This window comes from Giraffa tippelskirchi, chromosome 4, assembly GCF_054371585.1.
Source record: "Giraffa tippelskirchi isolate mGirTip1 chromosome 4, T2T-mGirTip1v1.2.pri, whole genome shotgun sequence".
NCBI lineage: Eukaryota > Metazoa > Chordata > Mammalia > Artiodactyla > Giraffidae > Giraffa > Giraffa tippelskirchi.
In genome coordinates, this window is record NC_137278.1 from 173195681 (window position 1) to 173220352 (window position 24672).

Sequence of the window (24672 nt, forward strand, 5' to 3'; positions counted from 1 at the left end):
TTCTCATCTCAGATCCAGGAAATGTTTCCAACAGTCTGACAGAGCCTGACGAACCAGACAGACTACTCCCTCGGAGATGCCAGAGGCAAACCTCGGCCCAAGAACAGCACTGACCCTCCAGGGAGCAAGTGCCTGCAGGTCGGCCCCGGCAATTAGGCGGAAATCACATCCTTCTCGAGGGCTAGGCGGAGGCCGGGCGAGCCACAGAGAGCGGGGTGCGGCCCCCGCCCGCAGGATCCGAGGTGACTCGGAGAGTGTGCGCGCCCCAGGGCGGACCGCGCCCCTCTCCCGCTTCCTTGTGAGCAGTTCAACTCGCCAGGTGTCGGCGCGCGAGGTCCGCTCGGCCCAGCTCCCTAGCCGAGTGCTAGGCGCGCTAGAGCCGCGCCGCTCTCCGGCCTGAGACCCAGCTCCGGCCTCCGGAGGCCGAGCTCTCCTCAGCTCGGGCCTCTCACCGGCGCGGGGGCGGGGCCGGAGGAGGGGCCGGGGCGGCGGGGCGGGGCTTGCACCGGTGCCCCCGGCCCCGCCGCAGCTTCTCCCGCAGGTCTCGCGGCAGGCAAGCGGCTTGGTCGCCAGCTCCGGCCTCATGGCTGCTCCCGGCTCTTCGGCTGAGTGCGGCTACATCCGGACAGTCCTGGGCCAGCAGATCCTGGGGCAGCTGGACAGCTCCAGCCTGGCTTTGCCCTCCGAGGCCAAGCTGAAGCTGGCGGGGAGCAGCGGCCAGGCGATCAAGAGCCTGCGGATCCAGGAGCAGGTGCAGCAGACCCTGGCCCGGAAGGGCCGCAGTTTCGCGGGCCACGGTGAGTGGAGCCCCGCTGTCCCCTACACCGCCCTCATCCTGCCCTTTATCCCTTCCCTACCCCACGTTCACCCTCAGCGCCCAGTTGCTTCCTCATGCTTCTTCCTGAGGGTGCAGGACCTGGTGTTCTGCACACCTGTTGGTTGCCGGCCCATTGTACGGCCAGTCGCGCCTCCAGACTCAGACCAGCTTACTTTGGAAAAGCACTCTTGCTTAAAATAACCTCTTACTCAGATTTGTCATGTATGTATCTACGTATATTAAATGCATATACGTATGTATATATATATATATATATATATATATTTGAAAAGAATTCAGTCCAAGATTTTCACCCCTTCCTTAACCTACTCCCCTAGGCCCCCCGCCCCCACCCCAGGGGACTTCATCTGGAGGTTCCAGGAATTTGTAAACACTTGGAAATTCTGTGCAGAAATTTGATATGATCATTTTTTCTGGGAGAAAGCGCCCCTAGCTTTTATTAAAAAATTTTAAAGGATCTGTGAGCTCTATAAATATTTTTAAAAAGAAAACCTGAAAGTACTGGCGCTCCTACAACCTATAAATTGGGATTGTGGGCCTTGCCCAGATACTTCGGGGCACTCCACCCAGGGTATGGAGCGAGTGGTTTCATCTAGGAAGTGAAAGGTAGGAGACTTGGGGCTGGGGAGCAATCACACCACCCCGCGGGTTGACTAGGAGGAGGAGAAACAAGGGGACTTTGACCCGGCCAGCAGCAGTCCCGCCTGCCTTGCTTGCTGTGCCCCGCCAACGCACTCGTGAGCACAGCACTGGTATTTCCAAAAAATTAAACTTTGGAGGTGAACAAGGTTTGGTTTTGGTTTAAAAAAAAAAAAACTGTATTAGTAACTGATAGTCAAGGAGGTGGAAGGGGAAGAAGATGGCAAACCAGTTCTGAAAATTAGAGAATGTGAAATACCTTTTCTCTTGCTAAAAGTCAGATGATCAGATCTCCCCAGTAATTATTTTATTAATTGTTTAATTTTTTAATATAAAAGTATTCTAGGCTTATTATGGAAAAGAGAAGAGGAAAGAAACAGTTAAGTTGGGTTACCAGTTGTTTCATGCAATGTTGAACTGTGTCTCTAGGAAGTTAACTTGAGAAGTGACAAATGTAGAATGATTAGGAAAAAGAAAAATGCTTGCAGACCAGATCAGAGATCTAAATCACCAGAAACTGAGAGGCTGTATTGTTTTCCATTTGTGTAAAATAATTTTAAAGGATCAGGCAATCAATATTTACATACTTGAAAGGTAAAAAGAAGCTGTTTAATGATTAGAGTTGATGTAATTGTGTGCCTACTGTGTGCCAAGAATTGGACTTTGTGGTGTGTATTCCTTATGTTATTTATGTTTCCAGGAAAAAAAAAATTGCTTGTGAGGTAGGTTGCTTTACTAAGCAGTTAGGTAACACTTAATTTCCCACGGATAGTAAGTAGCAGAAAAACTTCCATGCCTCAGTTTTTAAACTACTCTATCAGTTACGTTGTTAAGCTTTTTGGTAATTAATACAAAGTAGGATTTTTATTAGACCCAAGCCTCTCCATGATTCATTCCCGTTTTTCCTTTAAATATAATTGATATCGTTCTGAGAGAGCGGAGACATCTCAGTGACACAGACCTGCCATAGCACATGGAAAAAAAGAACCTAATTTACATTTAGGAATCTGACTAAAGACCCCAGGACAACTGAGGCCAGTTTTTGACCACTGAGATCATTGTACCCCTTTAGTCTGTGCAGATCCAGTGCTAAACTGGAGCCAGACTAGCTGCTTCTGCATAGGGGAACACAAGGAAGGCACATGAAATATTTTTCCTACCCTTTGAGAATGGCGAGGAAGAGCAACCAGACATCAACTATTCAGTAAATATAGGGAATGAACAAAAGGAAAGGGAGTATTGCTGAGCATCTACTGTGTGCCTAACCCTGTTCAAGATTATGTTTGCATTTTATTATATCCTTCAAATAATTATATGAGATAGATACGAGGATCCATTTCACGTATGAAAAGTCTGTCAGTCTCTCAACATTTATTGGACGCTTAGTCCCAAACTCACACATGATTTGTTCTCTTGAAAATGGTGCGTTCATGTTGTGTGGTGAATTCAAGAACTTTCTGGTGTGTCTAGTCTTCATTCAGGGCACTGAGCAGGTGCTGAACTAAACGCACTCTTTTTGCTTTAAAGCAAGGAGTTCAAAGTCTGCAGAAGGAAAATGCTCTCTAAAAAATGTGTTTATCAAATAAAAAATGGTAAGCTACCCAAAGGAAGAACAGCCCACAAATTATGGAGTTTAGAAGTATGAGTTAGACTATTACCTGGAGGGAATTTTGAAAAGTTTCTTGGAGAAGTATGAGTTAGGCTATTATCTGGAGGGAGTTTTGAAAAGTTTCTTGGAGGAATTGGGATTTTAGGTCTCAGAAATTCAGTAGGATTGGACATAGGTAATGGGTTGAAGGAAGAGCATTCTAGGGGGAACAGCATGAATATCACAGTTCACAGAACTGATATGGTAGAACAAAGGGCCCTGTCATGATGCTTCCTTCTGCTGTTAACTGCTGAGTTCAACTAAGGAACAAAGCTTCTGAGACTCAAAGAGGAAATTAGCTGCAGAGGAATTTAGCATTAACATACTATGGGACAGCTACCAGGGGTGGTTTGTGTATATTGTTAAAGTTCTTTGAAAAAGTCTGGGGGCTTCTTATGGTTGTGAGTGTTGTTTCCGTATTACTATCCTGTCTCTAAAGTGCGATTGTTGAAACTGTGGTGGTCTGGAAAGAATCCTGTATCAACATAAATTCCAGGAAGAAACGACCCTAATGTTAACTGCTTTTAGCTCCAGGGCCCTGGAGAATTCTGAATTGTTGACATACCTGTAAGACTGAAGCAGCAGAGATGAGATAAATATGATTTGTTGATAAATACCCTGCAGGGTTCTTTAACTAGTCTGCTTCTCTCTAATGACTTTATATAAGTGAGTGGTTTTCATTGTAAATTACTCTAACTTTTGATGTTATTTTTAAATTGTGTTGAACATTTTAAAATTGGCTGTAACTCTTGGGGGTTGGGGAGATGTAACAGAGGTCTATAGCAGCATTGTGAGATGAGTCTGTGTTGTAGAAAATTTTAATTTTATAAAAGCTAGAACTCATTTACGAATTGCAAGTACATTATTATATTAGCAAAAGGAAGAATTTTAAGTGTCCATATCCTATTTATTACATTTACTTTGAAAATACTACTACTTTACTTATTATAACAGTTCCCCCTTGGGTGCCTGGGTAAGGAAGTCATGTTTTAAGTTGTCATATGTAATACTTATAAGCACAATGAATAATATCCTAATAAAATTTGCAACTTTGGAAATCAACCAAAGGCATGCTGTTTAATTAAATGGTTTTCCTGGCCAAGATGTTTTGAATATCTGTGATCAGAAGGATTTTGGGGAAAGGACTGAAAATTGGCTAAGGTAGCAAAAAAGGCAATTAATAGGTATTATTGGGGCTGGGGGGTGGGGGTGAGGGTTGTTGGACATTGTTTAAATCTTGTGTGAATTATCTGTTGCCAAAAAAGGAATTCCAGGAATGAAGCAATTCTGGGAGCAAGGCAACTAGTCCTTTACAAAATAGGAGAATTCTGGAGAGAAAGAAAAAAGTTAGATGGTGGGGTGGCAGGAACATAGCCGTGTTGCTGTGAATGTAAAGTATCAGTAGTGCCACCTGCTTTAATGTACTTCCTTGTCTGCCTAATATATAATATAGCCTAGTGTCTAGCAGATCAATTGCAATGATTTAAAAAAGTGTTGTTGTTTTTTTTTTCAGAAATTCTCCCGATTATAATTAGTCAAAGGATATAGAATGTTAACAACTTGGTGATTACAAAAAAAATTAACTCCTCATCCCCAGATAGTGGTGAAAACACATCTTTTATGGATAAGGTCTTGAGTGAGAGCATGATTAGGGATGCTTCAGAGTCAATTGAAATGTAACAGTGTTTGATTATAAAAGTACATTGTTCTATGTCCCAGATAAGGTATCAGAAACTAACTTAAGAGAAGACAACTGTTCACTTAGACTTTTTAAAGACTGCATTAATGTTATTTATGCCCTGTGTTAGTAAGTTCCAGTCATGAGAACAGAGGGTAGCTCACTTGAGCTAGATATTCTAGGTATATGTTGTTCACCTTCTCCTAACTGTTTTGGATATCAGCTTTAAATTTTTTTCCTATGTATTAAAATAAGATAATATATACATATTATCTTCAAATAGTTAACATTAATTTTACATTCAAATTGAATGTCTGGTCTGATCAACAGAAATTATTAAAAACTTTTTTTTTATTTTCTGAGAGAACAAGCATATCTTTGATAATAATGAAATATAAATAACAAATATGTTGCTAAAACCTCTGGAATTTATATATCAGACTTGATTAATATCGTCTCTAACAAGATCATTTGGTACTATCTCACATGACATTCAAGAATTTTATTTATTTTTTTTTTTGCAGCTTTATTTATTTATTTATTTTTTTAAGAAATTTATTTATTTTAGTTGGGGGCTAATTACTTTACAATATTGTAATAGTTTTTGCCATACATTGACACAAATCAGCCATGGGTTTACATGTGTTCCCCTTCCTGGACCCCCCACCCACCTCCCTCCCCATCCCATCCCTCTGGGTCATCCCATTGCCCCGGCCCTGAGCCTTTGTCTCGTGCATCGAACATGGAATGGTGTTCTGTTTCACATATGATAATATACATGTTTCAATGCTATTCTCCCAGAACGTCCCACCCTCACCTTCTCCCTCAGAGTCCATAAAATTGTTCTATGCATCTGTGTCTCTTATTCTGTCTCGCATATAGGGTTATCGTTACCGTCTTTCAAATTCCATATATATGCATTAGTATACTGTATTGTTGTTTTTCTTTCTGGCTTACTTCACTCTGTATAATGGGCTCCAGTTTCATCCATCTCAGTAGAACCGATTCAAATGTATTTTTTTTAATGGCTGAGTAATATTCCATTGTGTATATGTACCACAGCTTCCTTATCCATTCGTCTGCTGATGGACATCTAGGTTGCTTCCATGTCCTGGCTATTGTAAACAGTGCTGCGATGAACATTGGGGTACACGCGTCTCTTTCAATTCTGGTTTCTTCGGTGTGTATGCCCAGCAGTGGGATTGCTGGGTCATATGGCAGTTCTATTCCCAGTTTTTTAAGGAATCTCCACACTGTTCTCCATAGTGGCTGTACTAGTTTGCATTCCCACCAACAGTGTAAGAGGGTTCCCTTTTCTCCACACCCTCTCCAGCATTTATTGCTTGTAGACTTTTGGATAGCAGCCATTCTGACTGGTGTGAAATGATACCTCATTGTGGTTTTGATTTGCATTTCTCTAATAATGAGTGATGTTGAGCATCTTTTCATGTGTTTGTTAGCCATCTGTATGTCTTCTTTGGAGAAATGTCTGTTTAGTTCTTTGGCCCGTTTTTTGATTGGGTCGTTTATTTTTCTGGAATTCAGCTGCAGAAGTTGCTTGTATATTTTTGAGATTAATTGTTTGTCTGTTGCTTCGTTTGCTATTATTTTCTCCCATTCTGAAGGCTGTCTTTTCACCTTGCTTATAGTTTCCTTTGTTGTGCAAAAGCTTTTAATTTTAATTTGGTCTCATTTGTTTATTTTTGCTTTTATTTCCAATATTCTGGGAGGTGGGTCATGGAAGATCCTGCTGTGATTTATGTCGGAGAGTGTTTTGCCTATGTTTTCCTCTAGGAGTTTTATAGTTTCTGGTCTTACGTTTAGATCTTTAATCCATTTTGAGTTTATTTTTGTGTATGGTGTTAGGAAGTGTTCTAGTTTCATTCTTTTACAAGTGGTTGACCAGTTTTCCCAGCACCACTTGTTAAAGAGATTGTCTTTTCTCCATTGTATATTCTTGCCTCCTTTGTTGAAGATAAGGTGTCCATAGGTGCGTGGGTTTATCTCTGGGCTTTCTATTTTGTTCCATTGATCTATATTTCTATCTTTGTGCCAGTACCATACATTCAAGAATTTTAAATTATACAATTCTGAAGTAAATGTTGGACTCCAGCTATTTTGTGCATGTACACAATGTATAAAGACATAAATATCATACTCCTTCTGGGAGAGTAAATAGTAAAAAGAGTGTTGCAAATGGGAATAGACAATTAGTAGAAATACAATTAGTAGAATATTTAATCTTTGTATTAGAGTGAGCCATCCCCTGACTTATTAAGATAGAACAATAAGCAGAATTTCAGGTCCTCTTGTAATAGAATTATTGAAAAATCTATTGTGTATCTTTTGTGTAATGCCATTAATGGTGACCGGATATAGGACATAAAAACAGTTGCTCTGTTATTAAGAAAAGTGCTTAAAGATGAGCTGAGGAGCCCAGTCAATATGTAGACTTAAATGAAAATGCATATTCAGAAAACAGAACTTGAGCATTTGAAAACACAGCTTGCTATTACCATTAAAAGAATTCACATACTTGCATTCTTGAAATAGTCAGCTTTAGGCTTAAAAGTATTAATTGGCCAAAGCATCATAACCAAAGTTCCACAACTCCTTGATAGCCAGAAGAAAATACTACTCACTAGAAGCTTAATAAATTATTCCCACTAAATCTTAAATCTCACTAGTTATGGTCACAGGATGGTGGTGAGGAAGATCACATCGGAATTATTGTATCTTTATGACCTTTTCTTTTGAAGTAGGAATATAAATTTAAACTTTTCTTGACAGATCATAGGAACTTATTATAGCATATCAAAATATTACAGGTAAGTAGACACACCAGAAAGATAAGAGAATGACAGTAAATATATACTATGCAGATGTAGAATCAACCTTGCCACACTGAACATAGTCAGCTTTTCTAATCACTTAGAAAAAGTCTGCCTACGTTTCAGGGAAATTTTTTTTCTTCCTCTCTTTATTTCCAGAATGTCAGAGAAGCAATAGGAAATATTTGAGCACCTTCTATCCACTCTAAGACAAAAGTGTATATGCAACTGCCTTCCTCCCATTTTGGCTCCACTGTGGTGATGCACAGGAAGGATTAAGTGCAAAGTGAATATGTGTAACTAGGATATTTTGAATGTACAAGGAAATATTGACTGATTATCCATTAACATGGCAAGTGCTGATGTAGGACTGCCAGAAGTGGTAGTAAAAGATGGATTCTATGTTAAGAAGGTAAAAGTTTACTTGGAACAGAAGACCTCTTCCTGCTTATACTGGCCTTACTCCAATTCGTTCTCCACCTAGGTAGTAAACTTTCTAAAATCTCAGCGCACCATTTCCTCTTTTAAATGCCTTCAGTTTCTTGCTGTTCTCTACAGGAGTGAAATTCCTTATTCAGCATGGCATTTCAAGTCCTCTGTGCTCTGATGCCTGCATGTTCTCAAACTTGGTCCTATCACCACTATTCTGGCACACAACCAAACACCAGCAATTTATCTTGCTCAGTTCCTCTCCCTACTACTACCCTCCCTCCCCCTTCCCTTCTCTTGGCTGGCTTAACTCTTAAATGCCCCTCAAAGCTCAGTTCAGTTTGTGCCCCTGTATGGGCAGCGTTCCCTCATCGCTCCACCTCACAGTGTTGAGTTAAAGATCCAAGTTAAAAATTTGATCACTGTGAGTCAAACAAGATGTTTCAATAGGGGAGAAACATGAAATATGCAGGGGTTTTCTGAAAATACATTTGGCAGATTGGGTGGATTTAAAGAAGGGACAGAAGTTATGAATCAGCTGGGAGAGAAGAGGTTAGCACTGGCAAGTAAGAGGCAGTGGAAATGTCATGATTTAAGAGTTACTACAAAAGCTTGTAGAGTTTTTTAAAGGAAAAAGTTCTATAAATTCATCTATTTGACTATTAGTTGCATCATTTTAAGTATAATGTGTTATTTGTCATTGCAGTTCTAAAGTTTTGTAAGTGATCATTATGAGATAGCTCAGCAAATGAATTGGCAGGAATGCCAAAGTACAGTGATAAATTATAGGAATTCCTATAGATTTAAAAAATTCCAGGATGTATCAACTTAGTTTATAATCACAAATTTTATAATCATATATTATGGCTACTCAAAGTATATGATATAGATGCCTGTGGTATAGAAGGAACTTTTAAATGTGTGTTTTGTGGTTATCTAAAGCAATAATTTGAGGAATACCCCCAAAATGTCATAAACTGATATCACAAACTACATAAGGGACTCCTGAAAAATAAGGACTTCTGGTGGCTGGTTAGTATATTAGTGGGTGATCGCCATTGACTAGTGACACAGTGGCACTTGGAGTTCAGGGCCCTTTCTGCCAGGATTGTTGGTCTGTCTCTGGCATATTCAACTTTGAAGCCAGCTGTGGTCACCACTGTACTACCAACACTGACTCCTGGCATATTCCACTTGGTAAGAACTCACAGCCAGTACTTTCCAACTGTACACTCAATACATTGAGTTGTTCCTCATGGTTGATCATGTGAGCTTTCTTAACTGGTCATTTACAGCACTACCACGTTTTGTTAATTTTTTTCATAAGGCAAGACATTAATAGATTCTAGTCTTCTTTAAAACAATTCTTCACCATAGTTTTTTCAACCAACAAATTCCACTCATTTTCTAGCCTGAGCAAGTGCTTACCTGAGTTGTATACAGGGTTGTGGAATTGTGGTTTGCATGAATACATTTTTCTTAGAAAGTAAAAACAGAAGGTAAAAGAAATAATTTTTTTAAAGTTAAATCAGGGAAAATGAATTCTATGTTACATGACCACACAGACAAAGAAAAGTTCTTCACTAACTCAGGAGTCCTGATGTATGGTTCTTAGTGAAACTGAAAGAGTTAGTCACTCAATTGAGTCCAACTCTTTGCAATCCCATGGACTGTAGCCCACCAGGCTCCTCTGTCCATGGAATTCTCCAGACAAGAATACTGGAGTGGGTAGCCATTCCCTTCTCCAGGAGATCATTTCAACCCAGGGATTGAACCTGGGTCTCTTAATGTCTCTTGCATTGGCAGGCAGGTTCTTTACCATCCAAGCCACCAAGGAAGCCCATTTGGTTCTTGATAGGTCCTATTTTGTGTTTTCTTTTAGTACGTACTTTTGTTAGTAAATGATTTTAAGGAGCTATTTAAATATGAATTGCTATACAGATTCCTTCTAATAAGTTTCAGGATGTCATGTAGTTAAATCTCTTTTAAGGTATGTGGAGAAAGAGAGATGTTGTTACCTAGAGGTTGCTGTGAAAAGACCAAAGAGAAGAAGGTGATAGCTTTTAGACTTCCAGAGTCTAGTCTCTTTCCATCAAAAAGACCATTGTGAATTCACACAGTGAAGGCAACTGTTTGTGATTGAGCACAATAAATTGTAGCATTTAAATCAACACCGGTAGTGGACACATACTGATTTCTATGCGTACCTGTTTTCATGGGAATTTCTTACACTGCCATCTCTACACATTCTTCTTTAAAAGCTGAATGTAAACGAAATCAGTTTTTCAACCATGCTTAGAGAGTGCTTGGAGGCTTGAAAAAAAGATGATTTTCTGAATGTGAATGCTACTCTCGTCTCTCTAATAAACACAGGTTATTTAAAGGTGTTTGTTTAGTAACTATATCATCTGTTAATGCTTGCCATAAGGGAAGCTGTGTTTGATTTTTTTTTTAATGTGCCCAGATACAGGTAATGGAGTCATAATTAGAGGTTTGTCAATTTAATTTCATAAATGTATTGTTGTTGTTCAGTCACTGTCATGTCCGACTCAGCGACCCCATGAACTGCAGCACGCTGGGCTATCCTGTCCTTCAATATAATAAATGTATTAAATTTATTTATCTATAATATATACAAATCAATGTATTACATTTAACCAATTAGATATTTATATATATGTAATATATATAAATAAATTATTAAATTTAACCAATTAGGTAATAAAGTGGTCATGAAAGCTACAAAGAAAGAACTGATTATAGAAATTAATTTTCTATTTTAACTCTAAGAGTATTTCATCATCTTGGACAATACTTGCATAGATGACCAGAAACCAAGATATTTTCCCATGAACAGCTGCTTAGGAATCACATCACTCAGATTAACATTCAGAATTGGAAAGAGAGAAAATTACATTTCCTGTGAGGTCTACACCTCTGCAATCCTCAAGCCATTTGGAATCAAAACCAACCCCTCCTCACTCTCATCCTCCTACCCTGCCCCCGCAACTGCTTTGATCTGAATTGCTTGTTATTTGAGGAGGACTGAGTTCTGTAACTTCCTCCTTCGCTTTCCTTAAATTGGGCTCCATAGATGTCTGCAGTGTTCTTAGAAGAAACAGTTTGGATAATGTTGCCTGAGTCAGTATTAATTTGAAATAGTCCCTATAAATCATTGCCTTTTTAGGAAATAGCAAAAGCACATTATATGAATGACTATTTAAAACCACAATAATGTCATTGTGATCATCTTCAATTGGCTGAGTCAATCAAAATAACCAGAAAAAGCCAAATTCAATACCTGAATAAAAACTCTTAGATACAGTACAATGTGAATTAAAGCATGCAAACCAGTTTATCCCTCTTTCTAATTCATGAAAATGTGTGAAATACAAATTTTGTTATCCAAATACCGTTTTTAAAGCCTTATCTCATTTTTGCATGTTGCTTTACAATTTTAAAAGCATTGAATATATGCTTTCTCAGGTAAAGTCTCTTACCAACTCTGTTAATAGGTGGAATTATGGGAAATAAATGTAGGTAATTTGTCAAGACACACAGAAAGTGGTCGAGTTGAGGGCCTCAGACAGATTATTTCAGTTTAGAGAATATACCCATGTCCTTTTGTGATGTAAACAAGTCCTTTTAAATAAAGGCATGACCTAATTTTCCATATTAGAAAATACGAATTTTTATGTTGGATTTATTTAAAGCTGTATGTACCTGTATGTATGTTTTTGTTGCTTTCTTATTTCTGTATTTGAAGAAGGGCATGGCTGAGTTATATGTTCAGTAGTCATATTATTATGTGTTTTATCCTCTGAGTGAACAGAAAATAATGACTTGCCTTAAAGAGATTTGTTTCCATCCTGATTAATATTTTTAAATTCCAGCCAGTTCAAAATATCTTTAAAATCTTAGATCACAGCTGCTAATTCATTAATCCCCTATACTGATCTCAAACTCATGACTGCCTAGGCAAATTAATTTGCATAATTTCTTGTTTATGATTGGCCTTTTAACCAGAGAAACTATCTATTGAGCCATCCTGCAGTTTGAATATCAAGAGTCACAACTTTTCTTGCACAGGAAGAAAGTCTGTGGTTTAAAGATCTAATCTTATTTTATTCCCTGTTACCAACTATCTTGTAGTTATTTTGGGAACCAGTAAATCAGTTTCAATTCATTCATCTGAAAACAGAAGGAGAACTTCCTTATAAGGATTTATGTCAGCAAATAAAAAACTCACAGAGTACTTGGAGTTGTCCAGGTAAAGGTTCTAGAGGAAAGAGAATGATTGTTTTGGTTTTCATAAAAAACTGATGATAATTCCTCCAGGGTTTTGATAAATGACAATTTCAGAAGAGCCACAATGCAGTCAAATAGTAGAGATCAATAGTAGAGATCAGTGGAAGGATGAACCCAGAGTTCAAACCTGATATTAAGTCTCTTTGCAATTTAAAGCAAGTAATTTAAGTTTGCTTTGAGCAAACGCCCTCTTCCAACAACACAAGAGAAGACTCCACACATTGACGTCACCAGATAGTCAATACTGAAATCAGATTGATTATATTCTTTGCAGCCAAAGATGGAGAAGCTCTATACAGTCAGCAAAACAAGACATGGAGCTGACTATGGCTCAGATCATGAACTCCTTATTGCAAAATTCAAACTTAAATTGACAAATGTAGGGAAAACCACTAGACCATTCAGGTATGACCTAAATCAAATCCCTTATGATTATAAAGTGGAAGTGACAAACAGATTCAAGGGATTAGATCTGATAGAGTGCCTGAAGAGCTATGGATGGAGGTTCATGACATTGTACAAGAGGCAGTGATGAAGACCATCCTCAAGAAAAAGATATGCAAAAAGACAAAATGGTTGTCTGAGGAGGCCTTACAAATAGCTGTGAAAAGAGGAGAAGCAAAAGGCAAAGGAGAAAAGGAAAGATATACCCATTTGAATGCAGAGTTCCAAAGAATAGCAAGGAGAGAGAAAGAGCCTTCCTCAGTGATCAATGCAAAGAAATAGAGGAAAATAATAGAACGGGAAAGACTAGAGATCTCTTCAAGAAAATTTGAGGGAACATTTCATGCAAAGATGGGCACAATAAAGGACAGAAATGGTATGGACCTAACAGAAGCAGAAGATACTAAGAAGAGGTGGCAAGAATACACAGAAGAACTATACAAAAAAGATCTTCATGACCCAGATAACCACGATGGTGTGATTCCTCACCTAGAGCCAGACATCCTGGAATGCAAAGTCAAGTGGGCCCTAGGAAGAATCACCATGAACAAAGCTAGTGGAGGTGATGGAATTCCAGTTGAGCTGTTTCAAATCCTAAAAGATGATGCTGTGAAAGTACTGTATTCAATATGCCAGCAAATTTGGAAAACTCAGCAGTGGCCACAGGACTGGAAAAGGTCAGTTTTCATTCCAATCCCAAAGAAAGGCAATGCCAAAGAATGTTCAAACTACTGCACAATTGCACTCATCTCACATACTAGTCAAGTAATGCTCAAAATTCTCCAAACCAGGCTTCAACAGTACATGAACCATGAACTTCCAGATGTTTGAGCTGGATTTAGAAAAGGTAGAGGAACCAGAGATCAAATTGCCAACATCTGCTGGATCATCGAAAAACCAAGAGAGTTCCAGAAAAACATCTACTTCTGTTTTATTAACTACGCCAAAGCCTTTGACTGTGTGGATCACAACAGACTGTGAAAAATTCTGAAAGAGATAGGAATACCAGACCACCTGACCTGCCTCTTGAGAAATCTGTATACAGGTCAAGAAGCAACAGTTAGAACTGGACACGGAACAACAGACTGGTTCCAAATTGGGATGGGAGTACATCAAGGCTGTATATTGTCATCCTGCTTATTTAACTTATTTGCGAGTATAACATGCAAAATGCTGGGCTGGATGAAGCATAAGCTGAAATCAAGATTGCTGGAAGAAATATCAATAACCTCAGATATGCAGGTGACATCACCCTTATGGCAGAAAGCAAAGAAGAACTAAAGAGCCTCTTGATGAAAGTGAAAGAGGAGAGTGAAAAAGTTGGCTTAAAACTCAACATTCAGAAAACTAAGATCATGGCATCTGGTCCCTCACTTCATGTCAGATAGATGGGGAAACAATGGAAACAGTGACAGACTTTATTTTTGGGGGCTCCAAAATCACTGCAGATGGTGGGTCACTGCAGCCATGAAATTAAAAGATGCTTGCTCTTTGGAAGAAAAGCTACGACCAACCTAGACAGCATGTTAAAAAGCAGAGACATTACTTTGCCAACAAATGTCTGTCTAGTCAAAGCTATGGTTTTTCCAGTAGTCATGTACAGATGTTGGACCATAAAGAAAGCTGAGCGCCAAAGAATTGATGCTTTTGAACTGTGATGTTGGGACTCTTGAGAGTCCCTTTGACTGCAAGTAGATTAAACCAGTCTATCCTAAAGAAATCAGTCCTGAATATTCATTGGAAGGACTGATGCTGAAGCTGAAACTCCTATACTTTGGCCACCTGATGTGAAGAACTGACTCATTGGAAAAGAACCTGATGCTGGGAAAGATTGAAGGCAGGAGGAGAAGGGGACGACAGAGGATGAGATGGTTGGATGGCATCACCCACTCGATGGACGTGAGTTTGAGTAGGCTCCTGGAGTTGGTGATGAACAGAGAAGCCTGGGATGCTGCAGTCCACGGGGTCGCAAAGAGTCAGACACGACTGAGCAACTGAACTGAATTTAAGTTTCCCTCTTTTAAAGGGGTATGATAATAGCTAACTCTGTGTCACAAAGTATAAAATAAAATAATTTGAGTTCCTTAAAAGTAATCTTGCAGTTTAAGGTGTTAATCTATGTTGCTTTAAAAAGCCTTACTGCCCACAGCAACAATGTTGAGTTAAGAATTAAGTCAAACATTTAGCCTCCTTTCCCACATGGGTGGGACTCTTCCTTGCAGCATTACCTCCCTGGTAGTGAGGGGTGGGGGTAGGGGCGAGAGAACAGTGAGACCTGAGTTGGGGACTACAGACAGCCTAAGCACGAACCTCAGGCGGACACTGAGAACTGAGTACTTAAGCCTCTCACAGCTTTTGATATGGGGTCGTACAGAAGATTCCTTTCAGTGTCCAGGTTCTAGGCTTCCTCTGACATTGAAGTTAAAAATTGAGAGGCTGCCTGACCTTGTGCTAACCCTTGAGAAGAAATCAAGCCCCTGGAAACAGCTGTCTGCCTTTGCTCAACTCCCCTGATCTTTAGGGTGTAGTTACAAGCCTGTAGCTGTCTTCCCCAGGACCCCTTGAGGCCTGAATCATGTTTACTAGCCAGATTATTTGTCTCCAGGAAATAAAACACATGTACAAAAATAATCTGGGATGGATTCTTACTTTTTTAGCTTTTTGACAACACTCTCCATTCCACCTCTCCCTCAAAATAACTTGTGAATATATTAGTTAGACTATAACAATTTATTGGGAAAGTATGTTGGTATGTTCCAGTTGTATTGGAAAGGGTCTACCTGTGTTATTTTATTACCAACATTTTCATGAGTCTCTGAAGCCTAGAAGAGTTAGTTGAGTATTTTATTTTTCCTCTAATTTCTAAAAGAATGCTATGTGACAGTAATTTTGGTTAACTTTAGGAAATTAGAAATTACCTAGGTTTTAGAGATATTTGATTATTTTGATTAGTTTTTTGGCTTTTTTAATTTTTATTTTTTGTAAAGCAGTGGGAGATTACAAAAGAACTGATTAAAAAGCTGGAAGCTTTTTAAGTAAGACATTTGAAGCTCAAAGAGGAGTATTTTAAGATGTGCCTCAGTTAGAGTCTGAGTCAGTTTAGCAACTAAACAACAAACTTACTTGAGAGTCCCTGTAGTCCCCACAGACCTGAGCAGGAAGGGCTTGTCCCCTGTGCAGCATTTGCAGCAACAGGCTACCTGTTACACTGCAAACTAAGAACCAGCCACCAGTTTGTTTTTGGTATGGAAGTGGATTCCCTCTCCTGACTCTGACTCTCACATTGCCTAATGCCCCAGGCCCAGAGTCGGCATTTTGCAAACTAACCCATGTTTTGTCTGACCACATTGACTCATTATATTTGATGCCTCACCTACATTCTCTCAGGAAACTTCAGAGTTCCTGCCTTGGGTATTCCTCTAACTTACAGAAGCTGAACTTTTATAGTATGGACCACGTAAGCCAACTGAGTGATTTCCAAATTCTTCAGCATTGTAATAAACATATTTAGATTTTTGTGAAAATCTCCTCTCTCCTTTCTCCCCTTTCCTCAAAAAAAAGTTTTAATTTTATTTTTAATTCAGCTTTTATTTTGAAAAACTTGTGGAGGATGTTGCCAGAACTTGCGATCATTTGCCACATCCAAGGGTCATATTAACCTTGCATTGCATTGCATGCATACTCAGTTGTGTCTGGTTCTGCAACCCCATGGACTCTAGCCCACCAGGCTCTTCTGTCCATGGAACCTTCTGGCAAGAATACTGGAGTGGGTTGCCGTTTCCTACTCCAGGGGATCTTCCCAACCCAGGGATTGAATCCACATCTCCTGCATCTCCTGCATTGGCAGGCAGATTCGTTACCATTTCATCACCTGGGAAGCCCTATGTTAGCCTAGCACTGAAAAACACTAATATAAATCTAACACTTGTCATTGACTTTCATTACTTAAATTTAAAATATACTATTGTTATATATTCTTGCCTGGAGAATCCCATGGACAGAGGAGACTGGCAGGCTACAGTCCATGGGGTCGCAAGAGTTGGTCATAACTTAGCAACTAAACCACCACCACTGATTGGCCCACTTATTTTGTTATATGCTTGATTACAGGAAATCTTCACCGAACTAGCAGTGTTCCTGAATATGTCTACAATCTACACTTGGTTGAAAATGATTTTGCTGGTGTGCGTTCCCCTGTTACTAAAACCTATGACTTGCTAAAGGTAGGATACCAAAGAATATAACCATAGTTATTAGAATACCAAGAAAACATTTTTAAACTTCTATGGGCTATTTTTTAATGTGTACCATTCTCAAGTATTACCATTTCCTAAATGTATTATAAGAAGATTGGTTTTGTATGGGCATCATGGAAACTTTAAACAGTATCAAATCCTGGTGCAAATAACTAGACAACCAAATCTTATTAAAAACAGATTTTACCCAGAAAGGAGCCGACTTCTCCATGTGATTTAGAGAAACCAACATCTTGTGTAATCGTCTTAGGATAATTGATCTTCAACAAAGATGAAAACTGATTCATGCCTCATTTAAATTTTATTTCTCTTTTGTACAGACAGGCACAGCCCCTACTTATGAAGGTCGCTGGGGAAGAGGAACTTCGCAATACAGCTCTCAGAAGTCGGTGGAGGAAAGGTTCTTCAGGCAGCCTCTAAGGAGACTTGAGATTTCCCCAGACAGCAGCCCTGAGAGGGCTCAGTATGCACACAGCGAGCACCAGTACAGCCAGAGAAGCCAGGCCGGCCACACCTTGCGGCACCAAGAGAGCAGGAGGTCCACGCTTCTCGTGCCACCTCGCTACGCCCGCTCAGAAATCGTAGGTTTCAGCCACTCAGGGGCGGTGGGCAGACAGCGTCACTACGATACCTACAACAGGCGCTACCAGTACGGGTCTGTGAACGAAGCTGTTTTTGATGGCGCCCCGGTCCCCCCGGTAGTGCTCACCTACCCCAGGCCTGGGACCAGTCACAGCCTGGGCAACCTCCTGGAGAAGGAGAACTACGTGACTGCGGGACTCGCCGCGGGTCAGGCCAGGCCAGCGCCCATGCCGCCGGGCACGCAGGGCCGGGCAGAGCGGTCGTCCTGGCATCAGAGCTCCTTCCACAGCACCCGCACGCTGAGGGAAGCCGAGGCGGGCGGGAGGAGGCCACACATGACCGTGGGCCAGGTGGCGGCAGGAGGAAGTGGGATCATGCTCGCCGCCGAGAGAAGCACTCTCACTGAGGCCCAGTCTGGGTGAGTCCCCTCTCAATCTGCAGCGCTCAGTGCCAGCACATTCTGTTCCCACAGCCCTTAACTGCGTGAGCTGGCGCTTCTGGGGCTGCAGAGAAAGGCTTCCAGAGATAAGTGATTAAAATAATGACTTCTCAGGCAGCTACCTAATTGACAGATTAGCCTATTTACCTCAGGGACAGGGGCCAAGCTACCTGCTTGTATGGCAGCTCTGCGGGGAAATGTGGCTTTTAGTCCATCTGTTTCAAATTAGATGATGGCTAAAGGGAGGCCAGACCCCTTGGTTGTGTGAAAATCTGCTTTAAATGAGAGCTAACTCCAAAGCACAGGAAGAAATGGATAATTACATGCATTTTTCTCAATCATTCCTTGAAATAAGGAAGGAAAAAGGCAAAAATGTTTATTCCCAGTGTTAAAAGTGAACCACAAATGCTGTTTTGATAACACTACCGAAAAAGAAAGAGCTAATCAGAGGCAACTAATTTCTAAATGTCTCTTTTCCTTTCTTTGCTATACCTGATAATTTTATTCAATATTATTTGACTCTAGTATAAAGGATTTATCAGAGTTTTTGTTTTGTAGTACTGAAGAATTAAAATACTTGAAGTTTCAAAGTCATTCCTTTGCCTCTCCTGTTTACGTTATAGCTTGACTAATCTACTGTTTGGAACTTTAACTTTTATTCAAGTTTAATGCTGGAGCACAAATTTCATAAACTGAGGAACTCACTAAGAGAAAAGTTGAGGAATAGATGGATGATTACATTCATAACTACTAAAATAATGATGTATCATTATGGTAAAACATTAAATATTTGATTTTTTTTTAACTTGTGAAGTTGGTTAATGGAAATTATTACTTTTAATCATCCCTTTAAGTGAAATTGTGCAGTATATTCATTGATTAGGTAGGCACTGGTGAGAAAAGATTTTAGGGCTTATCTAATCTTGAAGCAAGAAATATTTTTTATAAAGCAAAATTGAATATGAGACTTATAACATTTCTTTAGAAAGTAGATCTTTGTCAATATGGATACACATATAAAGAAAAATGCATGAGGTAATTATTTATGGAGGGAAAAGCTTATCAATTCTTTTAAATTGATAATTCAAGATGTATTAAATGCCTGCTATATTGTAAGATTTGTGCTTGATCAGTTTTAATGAAATGATTCTAACAGTAACAGAACTATTGCTTCACCTTCTGCACAGCTGGCACACTTCTTTATCTCTGTCCTCATGCTTCCACCACCTTGTCACTTCCCAGTCTGTCGTCCACTCACTGCAGTATGACTTTAGTCCCCAACATTTCTGAAATAGGCTCCCCACACATCTACCAAAGACTGTCCTAATGCTACATCTGAAGCAGACACATAATTAGCACTTATATTAGTCTGTGGGCAGCATTTGATAAACTGTCTGTGAAATTCTCTCTTCCCTGGGTTGTCGGGACACCAGCTTCTCCTGGTTTTTTCTAGCCATATCTTAGTCTTCCCTGAGAGGACTTTTTTGCATGCCCAAGGAAGTCATCTTCATCAACCCTTCTGTTTTGGTCTTGGTGCTCTTCCAAAGAGGCCCTGCATACTGCACTTACATCCTGTGATTCCCAGTGTTTCATTTTCATCTCTGTCCTCCATCCTCAACTCTAAATTTGTGTGTATTTCTATCAACCTTAAGAAGGCAACGGCACCCCACTCCAGTACTCTTGCCTGGAAAATCCCATGGATGGAGGAGCCTGGTAGGCTACAGTCCATGGGGTCGCTAAGAGTCGGACACGACTGAGCGACTTCACTTCCACTTTTCCCTTTCATGCACTGGAGAAGGTAATGGCACCCCACTCCAGTACTCTTGCCTGGAAAATCCCATGGACGGAGGAGCCTGGTAGGCTGCAGACCATGGGGTCGCTAAGAGTCGGACACGACTGAGCGACTTCACTTCCACTTTTCCCTTTCATGCACTGGAGAAGGCAATGGCACCCCACTCCAGTGTTCTTGCCTGGAGAATCCCAGGGACGGTGGAGCCTGGTGGGCTGCCGTCTATGGGGTCGCAGAGAGTCGGACACGACTGAAGCGACTTAGCAGCAGCAGCAGCATGGACTCAGTATGTTCAAAATTAAATTTATCAGCTCATGCCTACCTTCCATTCCTGACCATCTCCTCATACTAAAGTCCTGTCATTTATAAACCTGGGAGTCATTCTTGTCTTTTCCCTTCATAGTCACATATCACCAAGCTATTATTTTTAACTCCTTAGTGGGTCATAAATTTTTACCCTCTTTCTGTCTCTATTGCATAGGTCTCTCTGCCTCTGGTTTTGCTCACTCAACCATTCTCTACAACTGTTAGAATGATCTTCTAAACTCTGATGATTCCTCTCCACAACTTATAATCTTTCCATAATTCCACCAAACTTTTGTGCTTTTTAGCATTGCACACAAGGCCCATGTTTCCACCTCTGCTTACACTCTAGTCTGATCTCTTTCTACTCTTCTTCACCCTTCATCATCACTATCCCCAAAAACATGCCTAAACACTCAAACCACCTTGAACCTCTTGCTTCTCTTGTTGTTGTTCAGTTACTAAGTTGTGTCCGACTATTTGCAACCCCATGGCCTGCAGCATCCCAGGCTTCCCTGCCCTTCACTGTCTCCGAGGGTTTGCTCTAACTCATGTCCATTGAGTCAGTGATGCCATTCAACCATCTCATCCTCTATCAACCCCCTTCTCCTCCTGCCATCAATCTTTCCCAGCTTCAGGGTCTTTTCCAATGAGACGGCTCTTCACATCAGGTGGCTGAAGTATTGAAGCTTCAGCTTTAGCATCCGTCCTTCCAATGAATATTCAGGGTTGATTTCCTTAAGGGTTGACTGGTTTGATCCCCTTGCTGTCCGAGACACTCTCAGGAGTCTTTTCTAGCACCACAGTTCGAAAGCATCAATTCTTTGGCGCTCAGCCTTCTTTATGATCCAACTCTTACATCCATACATGACTACTGGAAAACCATAGCTTTGACTATATGGACTTTTGTCAGCAAATGGATGTCCCTGCTTTTTAATACGCTATTTAGGTTTGTCATAGCTTTTCTTCCAGGGAGGAAGCATCTTTTAATTTCATGGCTGCAGTCACAGTGATTTTGGAGCCCAAAAAATGAAATCTGTCTCTGCTTCCATTTTTTTTTCCTTTCTATTTGCCATGAAGTGATTGGACCAGATGCCACGATCTTAGTTTTTTGAATATTGAGTTTTAAGCCAGCTTTTTCACTCTCCTCTTTCATCCTCATCAAGAGTCTCTTTAGTTCCTTTGTGCTTTCTACCATTAGAGTGGTATCATCTGCATTTCTGAGGTTACTGATATTTCTCCCTGCAATCTTGATTCCAGGTTGTGATTCATCCAGCCCAGCATTTCTCATGATGTACTCTGCATATAAGTTAAATAAGCAGGGTGACAATATACAGCCTTGATGTATACTCCCAATTTTGAACCAGTCCATTGTTCCATGTCCAGTTCTAACTGTTGCTTCTTGACCTGCATACAGGTTTCTCAGGAGGCAGGTAAGGTAGTCTGTTATTCCCATCTCTTGACAAATTTTCCACAGTTTGTTGTGATCCACACAAAGGCTTTAGCATAGTCAATGAAGTAGAAGTAGATGTTTTTTTTGGAACTCGCTTGCTTTTTCTATGATCCAACAGATGTTAGCAATTTGATCTCTGGTTCCTCTGCCTTTTCTAAATCTAGCTTTTATATCTGGAAATTCTCAGTTCACGTATTGTTGAAGCCTAACTTGAAGGATTTTGAGCATTACCTTGCTAGCATGTGAAATCAGCAGAATTATATAGTAGTTTGAACATTTTTTGGCATTGCCCTTCTTTGGGATGAAACATACTGATTCACTTATTTTATTTCTTTTTCTCTTTCTGCCTTCTTTTCTCCTTTCCTTCCTTTCTTTTCCTCTTCCTTCCTTCTTTTCTTATCTACCTATCTAATCTATTTCTTCCCAGTACCTGTTTTTTGGCTGGCTAATCATTATTCATCTCAGTTGCCACCTTTTCCCTGACCACTTGCCTCGACGACTAGGTGCTCCAGGTAGCTGCGCTGTGTGGGTGTCTCTACTACAGAATAATACATTGTGGTTATTCATTTACCTGTCTGCTCACCCTCTAATTTTGAGTTATTGTTTTCATAGAGAAAATTTTATTACAATAATTAATCATGTTCCAAGAATAGAAGAAATACTTGGGATCAAGAAATTTAAAATAAAGGGCAAGAAATCTATTCTTGATGATTCCCAAAGTTGCCATCCTAGAGAACAGAAATCATAGGAATGACCACTTCTTGAAAATGTTGCTATGTATGAAAGGAAAGGGGGTCAGGGATATTTCCTATAATGATCAAGGTGGCATCCATATCTGATGCTCTTCCTCCTTTGATGTGTTCCACGGCTCATTTCAGTTCCCCAGGCTGCCCCTGAGAACACATGCGCTGCTCTCATATGCCTTGCAGTGTCTCACATTTCCACCTCTATCTAGTGCCTATATATGGAATTCGATTTTTTCACAAAGTCCCACATGCGAAGAAGTGTTCTTTCACATTTGTGGAACATTCCTATAGAGTAGGAATAAAACTGTACTCTCTAAAACTGTAATCCTGCATAATGACAGAAGGTATTAAACAATGGGTCTTTGTTTTTAAAGGAGAATGGCTGGTCAGTTTCTAATGTAGCTGAAAATCAAAACATTGGAGTAGAAGAGAGATAGTCAACAGCTGCTCTAAATCAGACTATTGAAAAAGATTTAAGAAATCGCTAAGTAAAACACTGTAATCAATTTTATGAAAATATGATTTCTGTACATATGAGGGACTGGTGGTTCAGCAAATGAATATTAGGTTGCTCCACTGTACCCAGCACTGCAGTAAGCACCATAGAGATAAAAATTTAATGGAATATATGAAGGTCTAGAGAGGATCTGTAATGGAGAAGGCAATGGCATCCCACTCCAGTACTCTTGCTTGGAAAATCCCATGGACGGAGGAGCCTGGTAGGCTACAGTCCGTGGGGTCGCTAAGAGTCGGACACGACTGAGCGACTTCACTTTCATTTTTCCCTTTCATGCACTGGAGAAGGAAATGGCAACCCACTCCAGTATTCTTGCCTGGAGAATCCCAGGGACGGCGGAGCCTGGTGGGCTGCCGTCTATGGGGTTGCACAGAGTCCGACACGACTAAAGCAACTATGCAGCAGCAGCAGCAGAGAGGATCTGTAAAGAAGAAAATAAGACACATCAAGTGCTAGATTGTACTAGTGTCTGTAGGAATTCAGAGAACAAAAGAGTGATGCTTTTGCATTAGTAAAGGGAGACAAAGGTGAGTGACTGTGTGTCTGGTATGATCACCAGTCAAGTTTGTGATGTAGAGCAGCACAGGACAGAAAAGATGTCGTATTAACTTCCCTTCACATCCTTCACATCCTCTTAGTTACCTGCTTCTTTAGTTCTTTGATTATTCAGGTCTCTTTCAATTATATCTTTCTTTCCATTTTTAACAGCCCAGTTCACAACTTTATTGCTTCAGCTAAGACTTTTGTAATGCCCTCAAAACTGTCTCGAGAAACTCATATCCGCTCTAAAGTCACCTTTGTAAAGCAGTGCTTTCATCACACCTAAAATCTTTCTGAGGTAGGAAGGTTTGCATTTCCTAAGCATCTGACAACATGAGGGAGCTCTTCATTCATCATCTGGTATTTGCTTGACCTTCAGAGCTGTTCTGATATCTGTGAACCAGCCTGGGGTAGGGCTGTGTTGTTGTTGTCAGGTATGTGGTTGCTGAGGGATTGCATACCAAAAAGAAAAGGTGCTGTTTTTTAAATTTTTTCCTGTAATTACTCATATTCTGACCAATAATACTTTACACTGCTTCCTGTTTACATTTTTATGATGAATGTATTGACATCATATTAACGTATTAACTAAAGTGGTTGAAAAGACTCACTATTGGAGAATACATTCAGTGGATAATGGGACCCAGGAACAACTGCTCATCCTGATCCTTCCCTCCCCAACCCTTTCTCCCAAACCACATTTCTATAGGCTTCAAGAAATGTTTTGTGAGTGAGCAGAAGGGGAAGGAGGAGGGAAGAAAGGGAGGCAGAGTAGAAAGTAGGGAGGAAGAGAGAGAGACTGAAGTGAAACCAAAGAGGAGCCTGCAGGGCCTTGCCTGGGTACAAAATTCCCTCCATGTCCCCTGTTTCTTGTTTGAAGAAAGGCTTTAGTCTCCTAGGCTCTCTCTGAGACCCGAAGAGCAAGGGCTTAAGCAGTTAATGATTAGAACATGAGTCACAGGACTCCTGGTTCATCCTTAGAGATATAGATAACAATCTGACATGTATCTTAGAGTTGTTTTGCAGAAATTAGGACCCCTAATCATGGTGGATGGTGACTACATGCTCACCACCAGCACCTTGACCCCATACTGGTTGGAACCAGAAGACTGAGTGTTGAGATTCCTGGAACATCATTCTGTTACCCCACTAGGAATCAATCAGAAGAATATCCACAAGCTGACCAGGCACCCTGCAACCCTCACCCCTAGTTTTCCTTTTAAATATCCTGT

General features: G+C 40.3%; 1 protein-coding gene across 2 annotated transcripts in view; it reads left to right on the forward strand.

Annotated features, from left to right (window-relative positions):
* The first annotated feature begins 539 nt into the window (after window positions 1–539).
* The window catches only part of PKP2 (plakophilin 2), an 84602-nt gene continuing 60469 nt past the window's right edge, over window positions 540–24672 (forward strand). For both annotated transcript variants that reach the window (XM_081591598.1, XM_081591599.1), the window contains exons 1-3: window positions 540–797; window positions 16926–17038; window positions 17392–18071. In XM_081591598.1, coding sequence (XP_081447724.1) covers window positions 584–797; window positions 16926–17038; window positions 17392–18071 — 1007 coding nt within the window. In that variant the 5' untranslated portion in view covers window positions 540–583. The remainder of the gene's footprint in view (window positions 798–16925; window positions 17039–17391; window positions 18072–24672) is intronic.